General features: G+C 45.6%; 1 protein-coding gene across 2 annotated transcripts in view; it reads right to left on the reverse strand.

Moving 5' to 3' along the window:
* LOC115089680 (alpha-1-antitrypsin-like) overlaps nucleotides 1–24360 on the reverse strand; it is a 70198-nt gene that overhangs the window by 28966 nt on the left and 16872 nt on the right. For both annotated transcript variants that reach the window (XM_029597873.1, XM_029597874.1), the window contains 3 exons: nucleotides 16857–16955; nucleotides 12183–12848; nucleotides 303–573 (listed from right to left, as the gene is read on the reverse strand). In XM_029597873.1, the coding sequence (XP_029453733.1) occupies nucleotides 303–573; nucleotides 12183–12848; nucleotides 16857–16955 (1036 nt within the window). The remainder of the gene's footprint in view (nucleotides 1–302; nucleotides 574–12182; nucleotides 12849–16856; nucleotides 16956–24360) is intronic.

Below are 24360 nucleotides of genomic sequence, written 5' to 3' on the forward strand. Positions count from 1 at the left end.
TGCAAAATGCCGGGTCTGTTTGTGGCTCTTGAGGACTGGAGTTGGCCATTCTTGCCTTAAACACTCCATCCAAGAATGCCTTCTCACAAGGCGATCAAAGTACTTTTTACTGCATTGAGGGAGGGCAATTTCAGCTAGCTGGTTTACATGAGTAAAATGCTTTATACCCAGGAAAATGGCTTTGAAAATTGCCCTCATAATCACCAAGGAGGTCCTCTATTAATGAAGGCAAGATTTGCCTCATATAAAAAGCCTCATTTAAGACCTAATCCTGAATATTGATTCTCAGCCAGTGGTCTTACTTGGATTGCAGCTTTGAATTCCACTTCTTCATTGTTGACCTTGACAAACCATTTTCTACTTGTTTCAGTTTTCCTTTGTCAGGCAAAATCATGAACGCTGAAGCATCTCCTTGGTATGACAAACTCACTACAGTGCAACCCAGTTCTTCATCATAAGCTGCATTATATATGCCACTCCGGGACATCATAGGAACTTGCACAACTGTGTTCTCATCTACGTGGAAATCTTCTGTCTTTGTATGATCAGCGTTAAAGGGATTTTCCCATTTGCCTTAAAGGTGAGGGGGCGAGAAGGAGAAAAACATTATTCAATGAGGCTGTGCTGCAACCGCAAAATTCACCTGTAACTGGGAATTATGAGTATCAAAAGCTCATTAAAAGAACTCAATATGTCAATCCACAATCAAAATGACATGATGTCGATATTCAAACAGCCAGCAGGCAGGTAAGTTATTCAGGTACAGATGTGCATGCAACTTTATCTGAATATTCAACTGGACTTACCCAGATAAATCTGAAGTGAACATATCCAGAATAAGTTACACACATAACTTTACCAAGATCATTTTACAGCATTTATTTTTCCAACCAGACTTGTGTGGTAACTTTAGATGGACAGGGCTCAACAGTTATACAGACTGGGTAGATTTTAATTCCAATCCTGGAATGCCCCTAGTGCCACCTCTTTTTTTCTGGATAAATTTTGTGCGCAGAATTGGTTATCCACATAAAATATATTTATTAGATGGTGGAAATGTGGAAATGTGTAAATCTTGGCTGAAGACTGGCCCTATTACTTCTTGTTTAGTCTGTGCTCTCAGTTTAGAAGGCTACTTGTACCCTCTTGAAGTTCCTCTCTGCTAAGGAGGGCCTTGTTCAAATCTTCAAGCAATCATTGCAAATGTATTAAACTATTGCACAATACTGGGACAGATTAGCTGAATGGCAGAATAGGAAAAATGGTTCTTACCTGCTAATGTTTGTTCCTGGACTATTACAGATCAGTTCAAAGGCATGCATCTTTCATCCTTACCAGCAGATGGAGACAGAAGAAAAGGTTTGTTGACCCTGTGCTACTTAAGTTAGTATGCCACCTGCAGCCCCTCAGTATGAACTGTACCAAAAGAAAAATAACACTAAACAAACAACTACCCCACCCAACCTGAGCAGGGGAAAGGTTGAGCCCCCCCCCCCCCTCCAACCTCGAGCCTTTTTGTCCATAAAAGCTAATTAAAAGCTGAAAACCTAAAATATCTGCTTCTATCTTCACATAGCAAAAACAGAGTCTTTCCAGAGAGGCAGGGCTCTGGACTGATCTGTGGTATTCCAAGAACAAAAATTAATAGGTAGGAACCAATGTTCATTTCCTGTTCATTCCCCAGATCAGTCCGGATGCATGGGATGTACCCAAGTCCCCAATACTAGGTGGGAATCTGAAAACACAGACTCCACAAAACCTGCTGCTTCTGGCACCCAAACATCCAGCCGGTTATGCCTTGAGAAAGTATGTAGAGAAGACAGGTCGTTGTCTGACAGATTTCCTGGGGGGACACCAATTGACACTCAGCCCAGGACACTACCTGCATCCTAGTAGAATGAGCTCAAAGCCCCATGGGACTCTGCTACGCCTTGCAAATGTAAGAAGACAGAATGGCCTCCTTCAGCCAGCACGAAGTAGTAGCTTTAAAAGTCTTACTCCTCTTCTTTGCACCTCCAAACAAAACTGTTGGTGACCTTCAGATAGCACAAGAGAATGTGATGGACATTCAACATTCAACAGATAAAGTTCCTTCTCATGCAGAACCGCCGAATCCAAATTCCAAAAGGACAGAAGTTCCACTGACTGAGATGAAAAGCCAAAACCACCTTGGCAAGAAGGAAGGTACCGTGCACAAAAGATATCCCTTTTTCGTAAACTGGAGGAAGGAGTCTCTACACGACAATGCTTGAAGCTCCGAAATCCTTCAGGCCGAACATATCACCACCAGAAAGACTACTTTTCACTTAAGGTCCTTCAGCAACAGCTGTTCCAACAGCTCGAATAGAGGACCACAGAGCACCCGCAACACCAAATTAAGGTTCTACAAGGGAAACGCTTTCTTCACCGGAGGATAAAAATGCTTCACCTTTCAAAGAAAATGGACCACATCCGGATGTGAAACCAGGGGTATCCCTTGCACCTTACCCCCTAGTACAACCCAATGCTGCCACCTGGACTCCTAGGGACTGAATGCAAGCCATTCTGAAAGAAGGCCAGAATATGACACAGCGATGCTTGAAGAGGCGCCACACCCTCCTCATCATGGCTCAAATACTCCCCACACCCTGACATAAGCCAAGGAAGTGGAAGGCCTCCTAGCCTGTGGTAAGATGGCAATGACTTCCTCCAAATAGCCCTTCACTCGCAACCAATTCCTTTCAAAAGCTAGGCTGTGAGACAAAAGCAATTCACCTGATCCAAGAAGATTGAGACCTAATGAACCAACATGTGAAAATGCTAGAGTCTTAGAAGGCTGTCCACTGCCAAATTTACCAAGTCCATGAACCACAGATGCTGTGGCCATTTCGGCACTATGAGGATCATCTTTTCTGGATGATCTTCGATCCTCCCTAGAAAACTTATCATCAGTGGCCACGGAGGAAAGACATACAACAGAATGCTGGCTGGCCATGGGAGAACTAGTGCATTGAGAACTTCTGCTCAGACTTCCCTTCTGCGACTGAACAAGTGGGGCACTTTGACATTCTGCCTCATTGCCATCAGGACCAGCTGAGGACTGCCCCACCTGAAACAAATAAGACTCATTGCATCTTCCGCAAGCTCCCATTCTATGGGGTCCAATGTGTGTCAGCTGAGAAAGTCTGCTTGGACGTTGTCCACCTCGGCTACATGAGAGGCTGCTACAATGACCAGGTGCTGCTCCGCCCAATGGAAAAGCTTTTGGATCTCCTTTAACACCATGAAACTCCTGGTTCCCCTGTGGCGGTTGATATAAGCCATTGTTGTTACAATGTCCGAGAGAATTCGCACTACTTAATTATGCGAACGCGGGGGGGGAAAAAAAAAAAAGAAAACGCCTTTTGCACCACCCTCAATTCCAAATGACTGATAGACCACCATGCCTCTGCCAACCACCTACCCTGAGCTGTTTGCCCCTGACCAATGGCCCCCCAGCCCTACAGGCTGGCATCAGTATTCACTACCACCCAGTCTGGGATTTCTAACTTGACGCCCACCTCCAGGTTGGCCTGAGAAAGTCACTAGGAGAGACTGGACCTGGATTCCCCCTGCAGCAGCAGTGGAATGTGGAACTCTTCCAACTGCAGGTTCCAGTGGGACAGAAGCGCCTTCTGCAGAGGCTGCATATACGTGAAGGCCCAGGAAATTAGATCTAGCGTAGATGTCATAAAACCCAGGACCTGCAAACAATCCCAGGCTCTCAGTACCAAAAGCCACAACAATCGGCAGGCCTGCGCCTGCAACTTCAGTACCCTCTTCTCCGTGAGAAACATTTTTCCTAGCCTGGTATCAAAGTGGGCTTCCGGATACTCCAGCGACTGGGTCGGAACCAGACTGCTCTTGGCCATATTCACTACCCAGTCCAGGGTATGTGCCTCTTCGCATAATCCGCTGAACCGACTGCTGACATAGGTCTTTCAACATTGCTCAAATGAGCCAGTCATCCAGATAAGGGTGCACTAAGATTCCTTCTTTCCAGAGCTGCAACCATGATGATCATCACCTTTCTGAGCATCTGAGGCGCTGTTGCTAACCCCAAAAGAAGTGCACAAAACTGGAAATGTCTCCCAGCACTACAAAGTAGTTATCTCCCCCTTCCAGCAGATGGAGTCAAATAGAACTTTGAAGGATGCTTCCTTATAAGGTGGTGCACCCTCTACTAATCCTCAGTATGGAGTATATCAAAGCAAAGAGGAAAATCAGGATGGATCAAGAACAATAGAATTAAGTAACAAATAGTGTGCAAAGGGCACAAAACAGTGTCAAACAACAAACTTGCAGAATGAACCATTAACCAGCCAAGGGAAAAAAGGCACCAAAAAACAATTTGAGCAGAGAGGCAATCCCAAACCCAATAAACAGTCAGGGAGGGCGTCTGGACTGATCCTTGTTACTACAGGAACAAACTTTAGCAGGTAAGGAATAATTTTTTTTCCCTGTACGTACCAGGATCAGTCCAGACAGTGGGATGTACCAAAGCTTCCCTACGTAGGGTGGGCCCCGGAAAGCCCTGCTCAAATTATCCTAGAGCCAAAGGAACCAAAAGTAGGCAACTGTATGTGTAGACGATAATGACGAGCAAAGGTACATAACGATTTCCAAGTTGCCGCTCGACAAATCTCCTGGAATGAGACAGATTGCATCTCGCCCAGGAAGCAGCCTGAGCTTGAAGAGAATGGGTCTTGACACCCGCCGGAGGTTGTCGACCCGCTCCAATATAGGCCACCAAGATCGCCTCCTTCAGCCAGCGAGCAATGGTAGTTTTCGAAGCCTTGGCCCCCTTCTTCAGACCATGCCAGAGAACAAAAAATGGTCCGACAAGCGAAAATCATTAGTGACTTCCAGATAGCGAATGAGGATACGCTTGATATATGGAGAGAAGGACGGAAGCTCTACCATCTGATTCAAGTGGAACTCGGAAACTACCTTGGGCAGAAAAGCAGGCACAGTGCGCAAGGAAACTCCCGAATCCATAAAACGAAGGTAGGCTCTCTGCACGAGAGTGCTTGAAGCTCCGAGATTCTGCAGGCCGAACAGATAGCTACCAGGAAAATCGTCTTGAGAGTGATATCCTTGAGGGTCGATGAATGCATGGGTTCAGAGGGTGGTCCGACCAAGATTCGAAGAACGAGATTGAGACTCCACGAAGGCTAAAGAGCGTGGACCAGGGGTTTCACATGCTTCACCCCCCTGAGGAATCGGATGATATCCGGGTGAGAGGAGAGGGAAGTTCCCTCTCATTGAAGAAGTAGAGAGCCTAGGGCAAAGACTTGAACTCTCAGCGAGTTGTAGGCCAGACCCTTGTCCAGTCCCTGTTGAAGAAAGATAGGATCTGAGCCACCGAGGCGGTCTGTGGCAACACAAGTATGGAGGCATACTAGTTCTCAAAAACTTTCCATACCTGATATAGGAGATGGAGGTAGACATCTTTCTAGCCTTGAGGAGGGTCGAGATAATGGCCTCTGGGTATCCACGCCGTCTCAGCCGGTGCCTCTCAAAAGCCAGGCAGCAAGACAGAAGTAATCGGCCTGGGCAAAAGATATCGGACCCTGATGCAGCAAGCGTGGAAGGTGACCCAGACAAAGAGGTCTGTCCACTGCGAGGTTGATCAAGTCTGCAAACCACAGATGATGGGGCAATTCTGGTGCCACCAGCATTACCGGACCTTGATGGGACTAAGGCATCCACTCCCTCTGCGCCGTACTCTCTTCTGCGACTGAAGAACCGAGCTGCCTTGGCATTCCGGGAGGTTGCTATTAGATCCAGATAGGGGGTCCCCCATCTGTGGAACAGGAGATTCACTGCCTCCTCTGAGAGTTCCCACTCTCCAGGATCTAGATGTTGACGACTGAGAAAGTCGGCTTGAACGTTGTCTATGCCTGCGATGTGGGAAGCCGCTAGGCAGGAAATGAGTCTCCGCCCATACCAAACTGTCTGTCTCCCGAGAGACATGCCGGCTCCTCGTGCCCCCTTGGCGATTGATGTAGGCCACAGTGGTCGCACTGTCTGAGAGTATTCGGACTGCTCGATGATGGACGAGAGGTAGGAAGCGTTTCAATGCCAGACACACTGCTCTGGTCTCCAAGCAATTGATCGGCCAAGTTGCTTGGGACGGCGTCCACTTCCCTTGCGCAGAACTCATCTGACACACCAGCCAGAGAGACTGGCGTCTGTCGTGACGATTACCCATTTCGGGATGTCCAAAGGAACACCCTGGAGAAGATGAGACAGGTTGAACTACCACGAGAGACTGTCCTTGGCTCCCTGCGGGAGAGGAAGGATGGCTTGGAAGTCCCGAGACATTGGCTTCCAGCGGGAGAGCAAGGCGCGCTGTAAGGGATGCATATGAGCAAACTCCCAGGGGACCATATCGATGGTGGAAGCCATGGATCCCAGGGCCTGGAGGTAATCCCATATCATTGGAAGCGAGAAACCGATGAATCGCTGTATCTGAGCTATGAGTGTATGAGCCCTGTCCGGGGGCAGAGACACCTTGCCCAGCGCTGTGTCGAAATGCGCCCCCAGGAAGTCCAGAGACTGAGACGGAGAAAGGCTGCTCTTGGCGAAGTTGACCACCCAACCGAGGGAGTGAAGAAGCGTCAACACCTTGTCAATCGCCCAGTGGCACTGGACTGAGGACTTTGCCCGAATGAGCCAGTTGTCCAGGAATGGGTGCACCAAGACTCCCTCCCTCCGGAGAGCGGCAGCTACTACTATCAACACCTTCGTGAAGGTTCGAGGAGCAGTCGCAAGACCAAAGGGTAGAGCCTGGAACTAGAAATGCTGTCCCAGAATCTTGAAACGCAGAAAACACTGATGCGATTGGAGAATGGGAATGTGTAAATAAGCTTCCATCGGATCCAGGGAGGCCAAAAATTCTCCAGAGTGTACCGCTGCTATCACGGAGCGCAAGGTTTCCATCCAAAAGTGGGGAATCTTGAGGGCCCTGTTGACCATCTTGAGATCCAAGATCGGGCGGAAGGAACCTTCCTTCTTGGGGACTACGAAGTATACTGAATAATGTCCCCAATCTACTTCCAGGGCGGGGGAGGGGACCGGACGAATCGCTCCGAGAGCCAGAAGCCTGTCGAGTGTCTGCCGGACTATGAGTTGTTTCTGGACTGGGCCACATGGAGAGAAGAGGAACCTGTCTCTTAGCGGCCGAGCAAATTCTAATGCATAGCCGTGTCTTAGAATATCCAGGACCCACTGATCTGATGTGATGTTGACCCACTCCTCATAGAAAAGGGAGAGACGTCCCCCTATCCTGGGGATCGGGGAGTGGGCTGGCATAGCTTCATTGCGAAGACTTGGAGGACGTCCCCTGGGCTGGACCAGAGCGGGGCTGTCTTCGGGCACGAAAGGACTGAGTCCAGGATTGAGATCGAGAGGATGGCTGACGAGGAGCTGCAGTCCTTGCCTGGCGGAAACGACGTTGATTCCTGAATCGGCTTCTAGTAGAATTAAAAGACCTAGAAGAACGAGGGTGATCCTCTGGCAGTTTGTGTACCTTATTCTCTCCGAGGGACTTGATAATCTGGTCCAGATCCTCCCCAAATAGTAGCTTGCCCTTGAAGGGTAGAGATCCCAGCTGCGACTTGGAAGAAGAATCCACCGACCAGTTGTGCAGCAGGAGGATGCATCTAGCTGAGACTGCAGAAACCATAGATCTGGCCAATACTCTAAGAATGTCATATAGAGCATCTGCTCCATATGCTATGACGACCTCCAGGTGGTCTGCCTGAAGTGCTTCCTCAGGAGGCAACTCCTGGGAGCTGAGCAGGTGTTGAAGCCAGCGGAGGCCTGCACGCTGAGCGAAGGAACTACAAATGGCCACCCGGAACCCCAGGGCGGACACCTCGAAAACTCTCTTAAGATAAACTTCCAGCTTTCAATCTTGAAGATCTCGCAAGGCTGCACCACTCGTTACTGGAATGGTAGTTCTTTTAGCAACCGCTGAGACTACAGAATCTACTTTAGGAACCTTAAGAAGCTCCAGGAAATCATCCGGGAGAGGATATAGCTTATCCATGGCTCTGCCGATCTTGAGGAAGGTCTTCGGAGAATCCCATTCCCTGGATAACAGTTGAAGGAACGTGGGATGGGAAGGAAAGGACTTACACGGTGGACGTAGACCAGCCAGAAGGGGGTCCCCTTTCTTCGCTGGTGGATTAGGCTCAGGCGGGTTCTGAGGAGCCTCAATGTCCAATTCCTGTAGGATATATGGAATGAGGGGGTCCAGCTCATCCCTCTGAAAGATCCGCAGAACTCTAGGATCATCCCCTTCCAATTGAGCCATAGTTGAAGGTTCATCTGGATCCGGGTCCTGCTGAGGAACAGACCTCCCCGCATAGGGGTGTACCAAACGGACCCTCGGAGCGCTTGAGGTAGTCGGAGGTACCCCTGGTCCCGGGACCGCTGACCCTTGGGCACTCCCCACGGTCTGGGCATTTTCCAAGACCTCAGTGGAATCAGCCATTCTGGGTAACTTAGGAGGAGGAGGTCCCGCCAAAAATTCCTGGTGCTGGCCCATTCTGGCCAGGTAAGCATTGTGAAGCAGGAGAACAAAATCCGTGGAAAACGGAGGTGGCCCCAATGGAGGAAGAGTGGGAAGATCCTCTGATGGAGGAAAAGGCTCCAGAGATGGAACGGGTGTCAAAACCGGCAGCTGAGATGAAAAAGGAGCTTCCTGCTCTTCTCCTGTTAGCGCCAGAGCAGCCGAGTCTGGAGACAAAATGGCTGCCGTTCCCGCGGTCAGCGGGATCGGGGCCGGCCCCTGAGTCGAGGCGCACCAGAAGACGAGAACCAGAGTGGCCCGGCGGTTGAGAGTCCTTCCCCACCAGGGAGGCAAGCCATGCAAATCCCATCACGGGAGAGCCTCGACCCGGGCTCTCCACAAGCGCAGCACCTGGACGAACGAGGCATGGGGAACCCCGACGGAGCCGCGAGGGAACCAGCTGTTCTTTACGCGAGAAACAGGCAAGATTTAAAGCTGTGGGAATCAGGAAAAACCTCCGCTTCAGACTGTTCTTCCTCATGCTCACCAGGTTCGTGGCTGCAAGAAGCGGGTAAGAGCCTCCGCTTCAGTCCTGCTCTCTCTCTATCCCTCAGTGACCCACAGATAGAGGCACAGAGGAATAACGCCTCTCTGTGCTGGCTGCCCCGAGGAAAACGGTGTCACAGGGGCAGCGGGTCGGATAGCAGCCACAGGGGGAGAGGTTGGCACCTCCGACTTGCACCCCGGAGAGAGGAAAAGAGGAAATAACCTGTCAAAAGGAAATAAAAACAAACTTACTCCGACAAAAGAGATGGGAGGGGTGGGGAGAGCTGCAAATAGTACTGCCTGCAAGCTCCCACTAAAACAGGAGCGGAGGCTACAAGCTCTCCAAATAATTCCCTCAGAAAATTGTTTTTTTTAAATTAGACTTGATCCATCCAAAAGAAAGGAAAGCTGAGGAAAATATATAAAATTCCTAAAATAGCTTTCTAGTCATCTCAGTGGGGAACGAAAGCCACCGCTGTCATCTGCTGGAGTCAAAAGAATACTGAGGATTAGTAGAGGGTGTACTACCTTATAAGGAAGCATCCTTCAAAGTTCTATTAGACTCCATCTGCTGGAAGGGGGAGATAACCCACTGTCTGGACTTATCCTGGTACGTACAGGGAATATATAGATATGTTTCTGTGAGATCCAAAGACAGTAGAACTTCCCCTTGCACACCGCTGCAATAACCGAGCGCAGTCTCCATTTGGAAACATGGCCGGTAGGTCCCCTCCAACTTCAGGACCATGAAATAGATGAAATACCTTCCTGTTCCACGTTCCTGAGGAACTATCGCCTCCAGGTTCCGCAGCTAATCCAACAATCGCTTTCCTTTTGGTGCAGAGGGTAGAAGGGAAAATTATGTAGGCTTCGTGAATCAGACATGTAAATTCTAAGGCGTAGCCAACCCCTTATGACTGTCAGGACCCACTGGTCCGCTCTTCATAAAAAGGGCCAACCCCCCTCCCCACAAGCTCCGAGGAAGAGTGGATCAGCCCCATCTCATTGTGTAGGTTTACATCTTCTGGGCCTCTGGCCTCTGGGCCTCAGGGCCTCAGACCCCTGCCTCTGAGAGGAAGAAGATTCCTTACTTGGATGATACCTCCTCGCTTCCCTATACCACGATCTGGTTGGGAAAGTATTTTTGCCTCCTTTTGGCTTGTCTTTGGGCAATTTATGACCTTTCAACTTGCCCAAATGTTTCACCAGCTGTTCCAGTTCCTCACCGATTACACCTTGCCTTTAAAAGGCAGATTGCCTAGTTGCGACTTGGACTAAACATCTGCCAACCAATTTTGCAACCACAGGAGTCTTCTGGCTGAAACTGAGGACATTATATTCCTGGCAGATGTGGCTTTCTCTGTCCCCGCCAAACAAATGGAGCACTTGGAGGCAGGGGCATCTTATATTGCAGATGCATTATACGACTTGCTTCACACATCTACAAGCAGGAATGAGGAGCAAATTCTGCACGAAGTAATCAAACAAATGGGCAGGAGAAGTGCAGAGCAAATTCAAGATCCACACAGATGTCTTATTCACAATTATAAATCTTTACTTGGTACTTGGTCTCCCTCTTTGAAATGCTACATGTATTCTAGAACAGTGGAGATGCCATACCAAGTAAAGATTTATAATTGTGAATAAGAAATCTGTGTGGATCTTGAATTTGCTCTGCACTTCTCCTGCCCATTTGTTTGATTACTTCGTGCAGAATTTGTTCCTCATTCCTGCTTGTAGATGTGTGAAGCAAGTCGTATAATGCATCTGCAATATAAGATGCCCCTGCCTCCAAGTGCTCCATTTGTTTGGCGGGGACAGAGAAAGCCATTCCATTCACTCGAAGCTGCTGCACCCAGCGCAAACAGACTTGTCCATGAAGCTACTAAGACTGCTGTATAGATGCCCAAAGCTGAAACCTCAAATATCTTCTTCAGATGGATCTCCATCTTCCAGTCCTGCACGTCCTTTAAAGCTGCTGACCCTGCCACCAGAAGGTGGTCTTATTTGTCACTGCTGAGTTCAAAGTGTCTACCTTAGGAAGCATGATATGCTCCAGCATATCCTCTAGTAGGAGGGTACAGCTTGGTCATCGCTCTATCCACCTTCAGACCAGCCTCAAAAGTATCCCTGACTTCCAACTTCTTAACTATCCGATGGAAGGAAAAAGTCTTTGCCAGACCTCGAAGACCTTCCATGACATGAGTCCACTCCCTCATGATGGGAATCCTTCAGAAGCACCTTAATCCCAAACTCCTGCAATACTTGGGGAATCAGGGGAAATAACAACTCTTTCCTGAAAAGCCGGACCACCTTAGGGTCGTCACCTTCAGCAACAGGAACTTCATCTGGGTCCCAGTATCTTTTGTCAACATTTTCCCCTGGGATTCTTCCATGGGATCCTGGCCCTCTCTGTGCTCTTAAAATCCTTAGATACACTCACAGCCTGCTGACTGAGCCCAAGTTTACAGAGAAGCGCTTTGAACTCCCCTCCACCAGGAGTTTAGTCTTCTACCTTTCCCCTACCATGGAAGATTCTGGGAGCATGAACACTTTCCTACTGCTCCTTTCTTTGCCGGGAAAACCATGTGCATAAGGAGCACAAATTTAGAAGAAATGTCTCCTCTGAATCCTTATCCATGAAGTCCCTAGCTCCCTCTGATTCCTCCTGGGCACTCCTGGTGTCTGGGACAGTAGGGCACACTGGAGGAGAAGACCCCTCCCCCGACATTTCCTGCTCCTCACTACAAGTCTACAAGATGGCCACCATTCCCATGTAGTCAAGGAGAGCCATTTGCCTGCCCCAGCCAACTAAGTTAATCGGTTACCACCTGAGGTGTGCTGGCTGTGCAGGAGCTGCTCTCCCCTCCAGAAACACATCTCGACCAGAGCCCTGTAGCAGTGACTCGTGATTGCAGATCTAAGTAAAGCTTTTCTTCTCTGTCTCCATCTGCTGGTAGAGATGTATAACCCACGTGCTGAGACTGATCTGGGTTATGAGCAGGAAGATATTTTTTTTCTCTTTCTGAGCTTACAATCAGTTATGTCGACCTCTAGATGACAATTTTTGTGACTATTTTCATCTGATATGTCTTACCTCTAAAATGTATGCAGCTAATAAGCAGCAATGAAGTTCCTTCGTCAACATTCTTTACCGAATCAACAATGTTTCCATGTGTTTTTTTCGATACATAATCATTGATCTGCCTTACAGTTTCAATGGTATTCTTGAAGTCAGTAGTAAATGCTGTCGACTCATAATAATATTTGAGGTCTTCTAAAAACTTTTCTAGGACTTTGAAATCTTTTTGCACAAAAAGAGCATTTCCTGTGCTCAGTTGAAGCTTGCTGTCAGATTTGTTCAGCAGGTGGGTCAGATGGTGAAAACCCTTGTGCATTTCTTCTTTCGTGAGATTAGTGCGGTTAAAGCATAATCCTTCAATCATCTGGTTTAATGTTTCAGACTGGGCACCTAGGGAAAGCATGGCAAAAGCAGCGGAGATGCTCACAGGAGAGAACACGACATTATTGGAACCTCCAGATGAAGTAATTTGATGATAAAAACGGAATGCAAAGTCAGTATTGCTCGGGGCTATTTTGTATCTGGTGAAATTTCTGTGGTCTTGCTCTGTATGTTCATGCTTTTCTGAATCCTGGTAGTGGCGATCATCATAGTCTATGTGATAATCCCCATGGACAACATAGAGCACTGAAATGCACAGATATAGACAGAGTGCAAACTGCATTGTTCTTGTGAATGGCTCTGTTAAAAAATAAATAAATAAATTTGACATTTTCAATATTAGCAACAGAGATTAGAAAAAAATATTTGACTTGTATAAAAATGAAGCTTTATCAATGTCTCTTCTGTGTAGTGGTGTATATTCTGCATATAGTGCAGAAGAACTTGCAAAAGGCTTTATCATGAGGTCTACCTCTCCAGGAGGAGCATCTGTCCTATTTATGAAAAAAAAAAAAAAGATGGGACCCTACCCCTCTGTGTGGACTATCAAGCTCTAAACAGGATTACAGTTTAGAACGGTAGCCAATGCTCTTGTTCCCAGAACTTTTAAATCAGGAAGCCAATATCTTTTCAAAACTGGATCTAAAGGGAAACTACAACTTGATCATATTAAAGTCGGAGATGAGTGGGAAAACAACATTCCAAACCCCCCACAAACACAACAATAACATTTATTTCAGGAAACCCTGTAATAAAGACGAGTTAACCTCAGCCCTTGCTAACTTTCTCCACAACTTAGACCTCACCAACCCCGATTCCTCCTGGAGCAACATCACATAAAGCATAGCCGATAATCTCTGCCCCATCAAGTCCAAGGAAGTAAATCACACACTACACGCAAAAAAACCATGGTACACCCCACTCCTATAAAAACTAAAACTTGACCGACTGCTCGAAAGAAAATGGCGCAAGGACCCCTCTCCAATGCAACTTGACCTAGACAGATCCTCTTTACACACCTATAGAATCACTATCCTCAAGACTAAACATGACCACTATGCAGCGAAAATTCACGATTACCAATATAATCCCAAGGCACTTTTCAAATACGTTTCTGAACTCACCAAAATAGCACCCCCCCCATCCCTGAAGTGGAATCCAAAGCCAAAAGCAAAGAACTCGCGCTATTCTTCCACAACAAAATAGCTAAACTCCTGCTTCGTTTCTCCTCCCCTTCCCCCTTAGCATCCTCCCTCCGCAGTAACCCCAACACGGCCATGGACACACTAGACACCACCTCTGCCTCAGAAATTGAAATATTTTTAAAGAAGCTCAAGCCCTCCTTGCACCCACTCGACACTCTTCCCACCAAAGCCCTGCTAGACAACATTAACATTATCGCCAAACCCCTAGCGCAAATAATCAACTGTTCACTCACCACTGGTATAGTTTATGATGCATTAAAGTCAGCCATAGTTAAACCCATCCTAAAAAACTCCAACCTTGACCCCTCAGACCTCTCTAACTACCAACCCATTTCCAACCTTCCCTTCCTTGCCAAGATCATGGAAAAAGTTGTTAACGCCCAACTTTCAGCCTACCTAGAAATACACAACATTCTATCTCCCAGCCAATTCGGTTTTTGAAAATTCTTTAACACGGAAACCCTCCAGCTCTCCCTCACAGACACTATTCTCAAAGGAATAGACCATGATCATGCCTACATCCTGGCCCTACTTGACATCTCCACAGCCTTTGATACTGTTAACCATGATATATTAATCAGACGCTTTACAAAAATCGGCATTACTGGTTCACCTCCTACCTAAAGAACAGGCATTATATAGTCAAAATTGGAAATTCCAAATCTACTCCCACGCAACTTACCCAAGGCATCCCCCAAGGGTCCTCCCTTTCATCCACACTCTTTAATATTTACCTCCTTCCCCTCTGCCAGCTCCTCACAGATCTTGGCCTACCACACTTCATATACGCGGAAGATGTCCAAATCCTCAATCCCATCCAGGATTCCCTATCCAAGTCTATTAAAACCTGGGAGAACTGCCTCAGTGCGATAAACCTCCTCCTCACCAACCTCCACCTAGCCTTGATCGCTGCAAAAACCGAACTCATCATTATCGCTCAACATAAATCACCAAGCATCCCCCTGACATTAACCCCTCCACACTTCCAAATTCTTTTCAACAACATGCACGTAGCCTAGGCGTCACCATAGACAGCCAACTAAATCTGAAAAAATGTATCAACACAACTATAAAAGATTCCTTCTTCAAACTCCAAGTCCTCAAAAAACTTAAACCAATCCTCCACTTTAATGATTTCCACACGGTCCTTCAAGCTATGATCCTGACAAAACTGGATTACTGTAATTCCCTACTCCTAGGCCTCCCTGCCTCTTCCATCAAACCTTTACAAATCCTTCAAAATGCAACAGCCAGAGTACTAATCAACACTTGGAAAACTGACCACATTACTCCAATACTTAAGGAACTACACTGGCTTCCGATTGCCTCCCGCATCATCTATAAAAACCTCTCTATCATACATAAAACCATTCACAACAGCAACATATGCTGGTTTGACAACTCCTTCCACCTCCAGGCCTCCAGGCCTCCAATCACCCCACCAGAACAGTATATAAAGGCACCCTACACATCCCCTCCCCCAAGACCTATCGCCTGACATCCACAAAAGAGCGAGCCTTCTCTATCGCAGGACCCACCCTCTGGAACTCCATGTCGCCAGACTTTCGACTTGAGCCATACACCCAAAAATTAAAAAAAAAGCTAAAAGCATGGCTTTTTAAACAAGCATTCCCAGATTAAACTTTCGCGCCTTCAGCATTTACACCTTTATGCACAACTTCCCCTACCGCACCGCCTTCCCTCCCTTTCTCATCTCTCCCCTTTTTGCACCCCTCCTATTCCCCTCTCCACACCCATTGCACTCCCATCTCCTCCCAGTGCTTCACCCTGGATCTCTCCATGCCATGTCTCTTCCTCCACCCCAGTCCCCTCCTGCCCCCTCTATACCAGCAAAATATCTTCCGCTGCCACTTGTAATTTATACTTGCAATGCTAGTTCCACCCTATTTCCCTCCTGCCCCCCTCCTGCCCCCCCATACCAGCAAACCTTCTGCCGCCGCTACCTGTAATTTATAGTTGCAGTGCTCATTCCACCCTATTTTCCCCGTTCCCCCTATACCAGCAAAATGTCTGCCCCCACTTCTTTAAATAATAGTTACATTGTTCTTGTTCTAAGCTCTGCTTATCCCCGCACCAGTTGTACCTCTCCCTGTTCAATGTACTTTTGTTGCAAGTTATATGTAAACCGATATGATCTTCCCACGAATATCGGTATATAAAAATGTTAAATAAATAAATAAATTGAGTACCCGATCATGCCTTTTGGACTTCCAAATTTCCCTGCTACATTCTGCATACTAGTTAATGATATCTTTACTTATGTTTTAGACCTGTTCATGGAGGTATACCTCGATGATAACCTGATCTATTCAGATAACCCCAGGCTCCATGAAGAACATGTGGTTCTGGTGGTACAATGCCTCCAAGAGCATGGTCTCTATGCTAAAGCTGAGAAATGTTTGTTTGATCAGGAGTTGATAGAGTTTCTAATCTAGGCTATATACTGTCTTCCTTAGGCAGAGATGGATCCCCAGAAACAGAAAAATGATGGCAGAAAAAGACCGTATGGCCCATCCAGTCTGCCCACCATTAAGCATCAGAGAAATTCAGGTCCAAATGGTGCAAGAGGATACTACATCACTTTGAAGGCAAGTCCTAGCTACATGATTGCTTCCTTGCATATCAAGGTGATGCTCTCCTTCCAGGTGATCTTTCTCCTCCAAGGCAACACAGAGGCTTCCCAAATGGAAGTGGACTGCTCTACTATGTCCCTGAAGGCCACTCTAGCCTCCAGAGACTGAACTCCATAATGCTATTTCTGAGAACTGACGTTGAGCTTATGTGAGGTCACTCAATCTATCATTTTATCTAAACACTGTTTAAATTTACTCAATTCCTCTTGCTCACCACAATAAGGAATTTGAAAACATTTGCATATATACAGCAACCCACAGCCTGAATAAGAGTAGCCAATGGAGCCTTGAAACCATTAAAAAGAGCAGGTGCCAATACCAAGCACTGCAGGGCACAAGAAAGTTCATTATCATCTGACAGTTCCAAATTCCATCTGGTCTGGAATGTACAATTACTGTGTAAAGGTCACACGGACCACCTCAGTTACTAATGACAAGTGGCTCCTTACCTTTTAAGAAAAGACCTGGTAAACCAGTCCCATTAAAAAGAAAGCAGTCAGCACCCTCTGATCTATATCTTGGTTTAACCTCCAGGAACACACAGATGTCTAAATAGAGAAATAATAACATTTCTTACAGATACACTGCCAGAGGGAACCAAGGTAACATTTCCTCTACATTACAGGTCACCAGCTAGAAGAGCTGGAAAACCCAGACAGAAGATACAAAATATAATTTTTTGTAAGATGTTAGATTATTATTGTTGTGTCAGAAAAGAGAAACAACAAGTTTAACTGTTTATAAGTTAAGTACTTTCAACAATGAAGTGTCTCTGTAAGCAGCTAAATTGTTAAGGTTTGTCAAATTAGATAAGCAACAATTTTTATTGTTTATAAGTTCATAAGATTGTTTATAAGCTGAGAACTTAATAACAAAGAGCTTTTTATATTTATAAGCGTGCTTAGTAAACAAGATAGCTAGACAGGAAAAGTGGGCTTACAGCCAGCTATGCATAACTAGATGATATAAGTAGAAATGTAAGTATAAACACTAAGGGATAGATTTTATAAATCTACGCGCGCGAACAAAAGTACGCGGGATTTTATAAGATACGCGCGTAGCCACACGTATCTTATAAAATCTGGGGTCGGCGCGCGCAAGGGGATGCACATTTGTGCACCTTGCGCGCGCTGAGCCCTGTGCGCACTGCCTGTTCCCTCCGAGGCCGCTCCGAAATCGGAGCGGCCTCGGAGGGAACTTTCCTTTCACCCCCCCACACCTTCTTCTCCCTTCCCCTACCTAACCCACCCCCACCCCCGGCCCTATCTAAACCTCCTCCCTACCTTTATCTTAAAAGTTACGCGATTCCCCGGCCAGGGAGCCGTTTCGGAGGCCTCGGCCATGCCCCCGAAACGCCCCCGGGCCAGAAACACGCCCCAAAACGCCCACCAGGCAAGCCCCGGGACTTACGCACGTCCCGAGGTGCGCGCGTGCCACCGAGCCTATGCAAAATAGGCTCGGCGCATGCAGGGGAGTTTTAAAAGGGTTACGCGCGTAACCCTTTTAAAATCCGGCCCTAAATGTATAAGGTATTGCTCTCTAAGAGAGAAATTGATAAAATTGATAAAATGTGGTAGAGAAATTGATAAAATTACCCTCTAAGAGAGAGCAATACCCGGAGAACAATGAATAAGTGAAGATATTGAATACAATATGATGAAGAAATAAGTAATATCATATATGCAAAAAAATGATGAAGAAGTATTGTTGGCAGTGAAAGGATTTAATTTAATGTGTGATATTAACATAATAAATTATATAAGTGTTATACAATTATTACAAGGTGCAGTATTCATGTTTTTAATTGGATGAATGGGGTGTGTTTGAGTTAGTTAGATTTTAATTGTCCAGCTTGGAGAAGAGACAGCTGAGGGAGGATATGATAGAGGTGTGGTTAGGATATTTAGTGTAGCTGAGTTTAAAAAAAAAAATTTGGATACGTTCCTGGAGTCTATAAACTGCTATTAATCAAGTTTACTTAGGGATTAGACATGTATTACTGGCATTAGTAACATGGGATTTATTTAATGTTTGATTACTTGCCAGGTACTTGTAACCTGGATTGGTCACTGCTGGAAACAGGATGCTGAGCTTGGTGGACTCTTGGTCTGATCCAGTATGGCAGCTTCTTATGTTCCGTGAGTGGACTGGAAAAGGAAAAACCCTCCTGATCAGGCTCCCCAGGCAGGATGAGCCTGGTTCCTCTGATTGTGCCTGAAAAGCAACACAGGAAAATCTCCTCTCTACTTCCTAACACATCATAAGGCACTGCATCCAGACTCTCTGGAGAAGGCTGCTTAAAAAAACCTCTGGAGGCGGACAGTCATTCCAGCACCCTCAAAGGAAGGGGCAGCATTTGAATGGTAACCTTTCCCATCCACTAACCTGCACTGTTAGAGACAGATTAAGGGTTCACCCAGGCCTTACTGATAACAGAACCAGGTGTTTGTTACATATAAAATATGGCCAAAATATGGAATAGAAACCTCTCCTAAATGCTATGTTCTTCTATTTTTCCTTCTCTCTGCCTGTCTGACTTTAAACAAAATGCAGCATTATCAATTATGCCTAATTAAAAAGGTACATACTCAGGTTTTGATTTCAAAATTCTGTTTCCTGGAAAAATATCTATTTCCATCTAGCAATTACAGTCATGTCCACTCTGTCACTGCAACCCAGGAAATAATACCACAGGTTTTCAGTCATAACCCCTCTGCCCCCCCCCATTACTGTGCAGACAGGGGGGGGGGGGGGGTTAAATATAAAATTAACATAGGAAGAGAACTAAGTCGGCTTCAAAGGAAAGAATTTGCATTGACACCTCTCTGTCTAATCAACAAAAAGGACTGCAAAATGGTCCACATCACCATCTACCTTTTGATATAGTTTTAATGTGTTTCTCTGGCTTTTTGGACTTAAAAAGAAAGGAGAGTGAGCAGAGGCTATCTTATTTGTGATTCAATTTATCTCCTACAGGAAGAGAAGGAACAATACAGTAAGCAGCTGGCTTACACTTGGTGCTAATATAATCTGCGCTAGTCTCTAGGTGCGAGCTCAATACACGGAGCTTTAAGGGCCCTGTGGTGGGAAAACCAACTCTGGCACTCCCTGATGACATTACGTTGGCTGGGTATTTAAACCCAGCCGCGACTCCAGCAACTTGCCTCTCCAACAGGTTCTGCTACTTCCTTAGTGCGAGTTGCCAGCGTTCCCGATTCCTATCTCCAGCCTTACCTTGTCTTGCCTGTCTCTCCAGCCTGCCCCACCTCATAGAAACATAGAAACATAGAAGTGACGGCAGAAGACCAAACGGCCATCCAGTCTGCCCAGCAAGCTTTCACACCTAATTGTTTTCATACTTATCTGTTACTCTGACTGCTGAAGTCAGGGCCCTTATTGCTAACTTTTTGGTTCCAATTCCCTTCCACCCCCACCACTGATGCAGACAGCAGTGCTGGAGCTGCATCTAAGTGAAGTATCTAGCTAATTGGTTTGGGGTAGTAACCGCCGTAATAAGCAAGCTACTCCCATGCTTGTTTACCCTGCCTGTGCAATTCAATCCTAGTTGGTTGTCTGAATATATATCCTCTTTACATCATTCCCCCCGCCGTTGAAGCAGTGAACTGTGCTGGATATGTATTCCAAGTGAAGTTTCAGGCTTAATTGATTCGGGGTAGTAACCGCCGTAATGAGCAAGCTACACCCATGCTTATTTGTTTACCCAGACTATGTAATTCATTCCTTGTGGGTTGTTGTCTGAATATAAATCGTCTTTTCTTCATTCTCCCTGCTGTTGAAGCAGAGAGCTATGCTGGATATGCATTGAAAATGAAGTATCAGGCTTATTTGGTTTGGGGTAGTAACCGCCGTAAGAAGCAAGCTACTCCCCTGCTTTTATTTTTGAGGATGCAAATCCTTTTTTTTCCACATTTCCTCTTGCCGTTGAAGCATAGAGCAATGTTGGAGTCACATTAACTGTGTGTATGTTTATTGAATAAGGATATTAATCTCTAGGTAGTAGCCGTCTTTCCCGCAAGCAAGCCACCCCCGTGCCTCTTCTCTTTATACACATTTATGGATCCACAGTGTTTATCCCACGCCCCTTTGAAATCCTTCACAGTTTTGGTCTTCACCACTTCCTCCGGAAGGGCGTTCCAAGCATCCACCACCCTCTCCGTGAAGAAATACTTCCTGACATTGGTTCTTCCTCCCTGGAGTTTTAAATTGTGACCCCTGGTTCTGCTGATATTTTTGCATCTTTTTGCATTTTTTGTATCTACACTCCTTGTCTGCCTGCTAGTCCTTCTGTGGCAGTCCTCTCTTTTCCCTTCTCTTCCTTCAGCTTGACCACTGGTTCTGAGCCCTTGCCTGGACTGACTTTTCTGATTACTGCCTGCCTATTCTGATTGCCGCCTGCCTCGGACCCTCGTCTGGCCCTGGACCTTCACTTATACCATACCGCAAAAAACTATCGCCTAAGTCCTGGCAGTCCCCAGAACCCAAGGGATTCAACCAGTAGGGAAAGGGACTCATATAGGTGAAGCCCTAGACCAGTTTCTTGCCAGCCAGAGTCCTCCAACTGTTGGAGAGGACCTACAAGGTTCGCCCCATAGGCTGCACCAACCTTACCATAGTCACAAGAGTTCACAATGTCTGATGTAAATAAGTGGACATGTGCATTATAATAATAAACCACGTGTTGATGTACAATCTGAATAACATTTGTGATTAATCCTATATCTAGTGGTGGGGTGAACCCAACGTAGGCCAGACATGGTTTGGTTACATAAATCACAATTACTGCACCCATGTTGTCTTTTAGGATTGATGTTGGAAGTTTTATTAGGCACTGGAAGATGTGCACGACAAGTTGTTCCTTGATGTTCATCCCCAGAGTAAATTAAATAAGTGGTTTCTCTGAAAAAAAAAATGTATGGACAGCACATTCTACTGTTGTTGAATAATAGCTGCCATTTGTTAGTGTACTATCAACTACTAACCACTTTTGGGGAACTCTTTGATGTGAAGTGATGTGCGGTACCCATATACATGTAATAACCACTGTATGATTATACCTTTCTATGGCATACCATCTTTATTCTCCAACTAAGACAAAATGAGGCTAAATGGCGCAAAAACCCAGGAACCAACACCCTTTCAATCTACAAATCATCTCTGCACCAATACAAATCAAGCACCCTAAGATCCAAGAGGGACTATTACGCCTCGAAGATACATGACCTGGTATTCGATGCCAAAGCCCTCTTCAGCTATGTAGCCAACCTCACACAATTAAACCAACCAGAGATTCCACATGACCAAGCTCAATCGAAAGCGGAAGAATTAGCCCTATTCTTCAGCAACAAAATCAACACTCTTCTATCTCAGCTCCCCACTAACCATACTGTTCCACTAACCACTCGTCAACCCTCAATCAACTACACTCAGTTAGAAGAACTTGACACAACTTCATCCATGGAGATCCAAGGAATTCTAAGGAAAATGAAACCTTCCTCCCACCCTTCAGATCACATCCCAGCTAAACTACTACTATCAATTCCAGATTCTATCGCCAAAACACTGGCAGATATCATAAACTGCTCCCTCACTCAAGGACTCTACCCGGACAACCTCAAACTAGCCTCACTCAAACCCCTTCTCAAAAAACCAAATCTGGACCCAAACGATCCTAACAACTTTAGACCTATAGCCAACCTCCCCTTCATAGCCAAGATAATGGAAAAATTGGTAAACTCCCGACTCTCAAACTACCTTGAAGACAATAACCTACTTTTCCCATCACAATACGGATTCCGTAAAACCCTAAGCACGGAAGCCCTTCTCATCTCTATGACCGACCACATCATCCTAGGCTTAGACAAAGGACAATCCTTCCTTCTGATCCTACTCGACCTTTCGTCTGCATTTGACACGGTCAATCACTCTCTTCTCATCAACCAACTAACAGCCATAGGTATCTCGGGCACCGCCCTATCTTGGTTTAGAACCTTCCTCAGCAACAGAGGATATAAGGTTAAGATTCATAATAAAGAATCCTCTCTTCACCCTGCGTCAGTAGGAGTCCCTCAGGGCTCATCCCTGTCTCCTACCTTGTTTAACATTTATCTGTTACCTTTATGTAAACTTCTCACTGACCTCAATCTCAAACACTTCCTCTACGCTGACGATATTCAGGTCCTGATCCCCATCAAGGAGTCACTCGCAAAAACACTGTCTCACTGGGAAACCTGCCTCCAAAATATCAAACAGCTTCTCACAAGTCTCAACCTTATACTAAATTCTTCAAAAACGGAACTTCTACTCATCACACCAGAAAACAGCTCCCTCACACCCACTCATCCAGCCTTACCAAATACTACACAAGTGAGAGACCTAGGAGTTCTAATTGACAATCACCTAAACCTGAAAGCGAACATCAACAAAACCACCAGAGACTGCTTTTATAAGCTCCAAGTGCTGAAAAGAATACGGCCTCTCTTCCACACACATGACTTCAGAACGATTCTACAATCAATCATTTTCGCAAAGCTGGACTATTGTAACTCCATCATGCTTGGTCTCCCTTCTTCACACACCAAACCATTACAAATGGTCCAAAATGCCTCCGCCCGTATACTCACTAACACCAGGAGAAGAGAACACATAACCCCTATCCTGATGGGCCTCCACTGGCTGCCTATCCACTTCAGAATAATCTACAAGACCATTCTCACCATTTTCAAAAACATCCATCAATTAGCCCCAATCGATCTCCATATCCCCCTCCAATTACACTACTCAACAAGACCGACAAGAGATGCTTACAAAGGATCTCTTCAAGTACCTCCAGCCAAAACTACCAGACACATCACGCTTAGAGATCGGGCCTTCTCCACAGCTGGTCCAACTTTATGGAACGCCATTCCCCCGGATCTTAGAATGGAACCCAGCATCTCAACATTCAAGAAAAGACTCAAGACGTGGCTGTTCACGCAGGCCTTTCCTAACTCCAACATTACTTAACCTCCTCCAATCAACATTCTTCGCTAGTAATAGCATTAATAGCCAATCAACATTCTTCGCTAGTATTAGCATTAATAGCCACCTCTTATAATGTTATTATATATATATATATATATATAACTATTTGATCTTCATTTTCCTTCTTACTCCTAGTTATTGATTCCCTGTTACATGTAACTGCTTTTCTGCACCATTGTTCAAATTGTAAAGTTTATTGCACCCCTGTTTCTTGTGAACCAGCATGATGGGACTACTGTCTTGAATGTTGGTATATAAAAAAACTTAAATAAAATAAATAAATAAATAAATATTCTCAAAAAAACTTTTTAATATTTTTCTTAATCATTTTTATTTATATTTTAAATTTAATTTTTCACTCTCCCTGGCAGTCAACCCGACTTCCATAAGTCGTTCGCACTTCTAAAATTCAGTACTTATCTTCTTCTGTATTGTGGGCCAATGCCCTCCCAATTGCTGTTAACTTCCACCGTGAGTTGGAGCCGCCTGCCCGGCATCAGCCGTGTTTTGACATCAATTGTCTGCTTCAGGGACCTTGGAGAGCACTACGTAAAACATCAATTGTCTTCTTCAGGGACTCTGGAGAGCAAAATTCTCATTCTGAAAATTTTTTGCACATGACGCCTTCCCAGAGTTTCCCAGAAGTGGTTAGTAGTTGATAATATTATAGGACGGGGAATTGAGGTTTGGTTGTTTGTATTTGTTAGTGTACAACTTCACTTTATGATCAAGAGTGGTCAGCGTAGCCCCATGTTATGAGACTTACACGGGTTAACCCCCAACAAAGAATTAAATTTAAAAACAAAGAATTAAATTAGTTTTAATTTTTAAATCTGTTAAAATGAAGGGTTCTTACTGTTTAACAAAATTACTACAGCCATATATTCCTATTAAAACGCTTTGTTGTCAAAA

The sequence above is a fragment of the Rhinatrema bivittatum genome, chromosome 4 (genome assembly GCF_901001135.1).
Source record: "Rhinatrema bivittatum chromosome 4, aRhiBiv1.1, whole genome shotgun sequence".
In the NCBI taxonomy this organism is placed as follows: Eukaryota; Metazoa; Chordata; class Amphibia; order Gymnophiona; family Rhinatrematidae; genus Rhinatrema; species Rhinatrema bivittatum.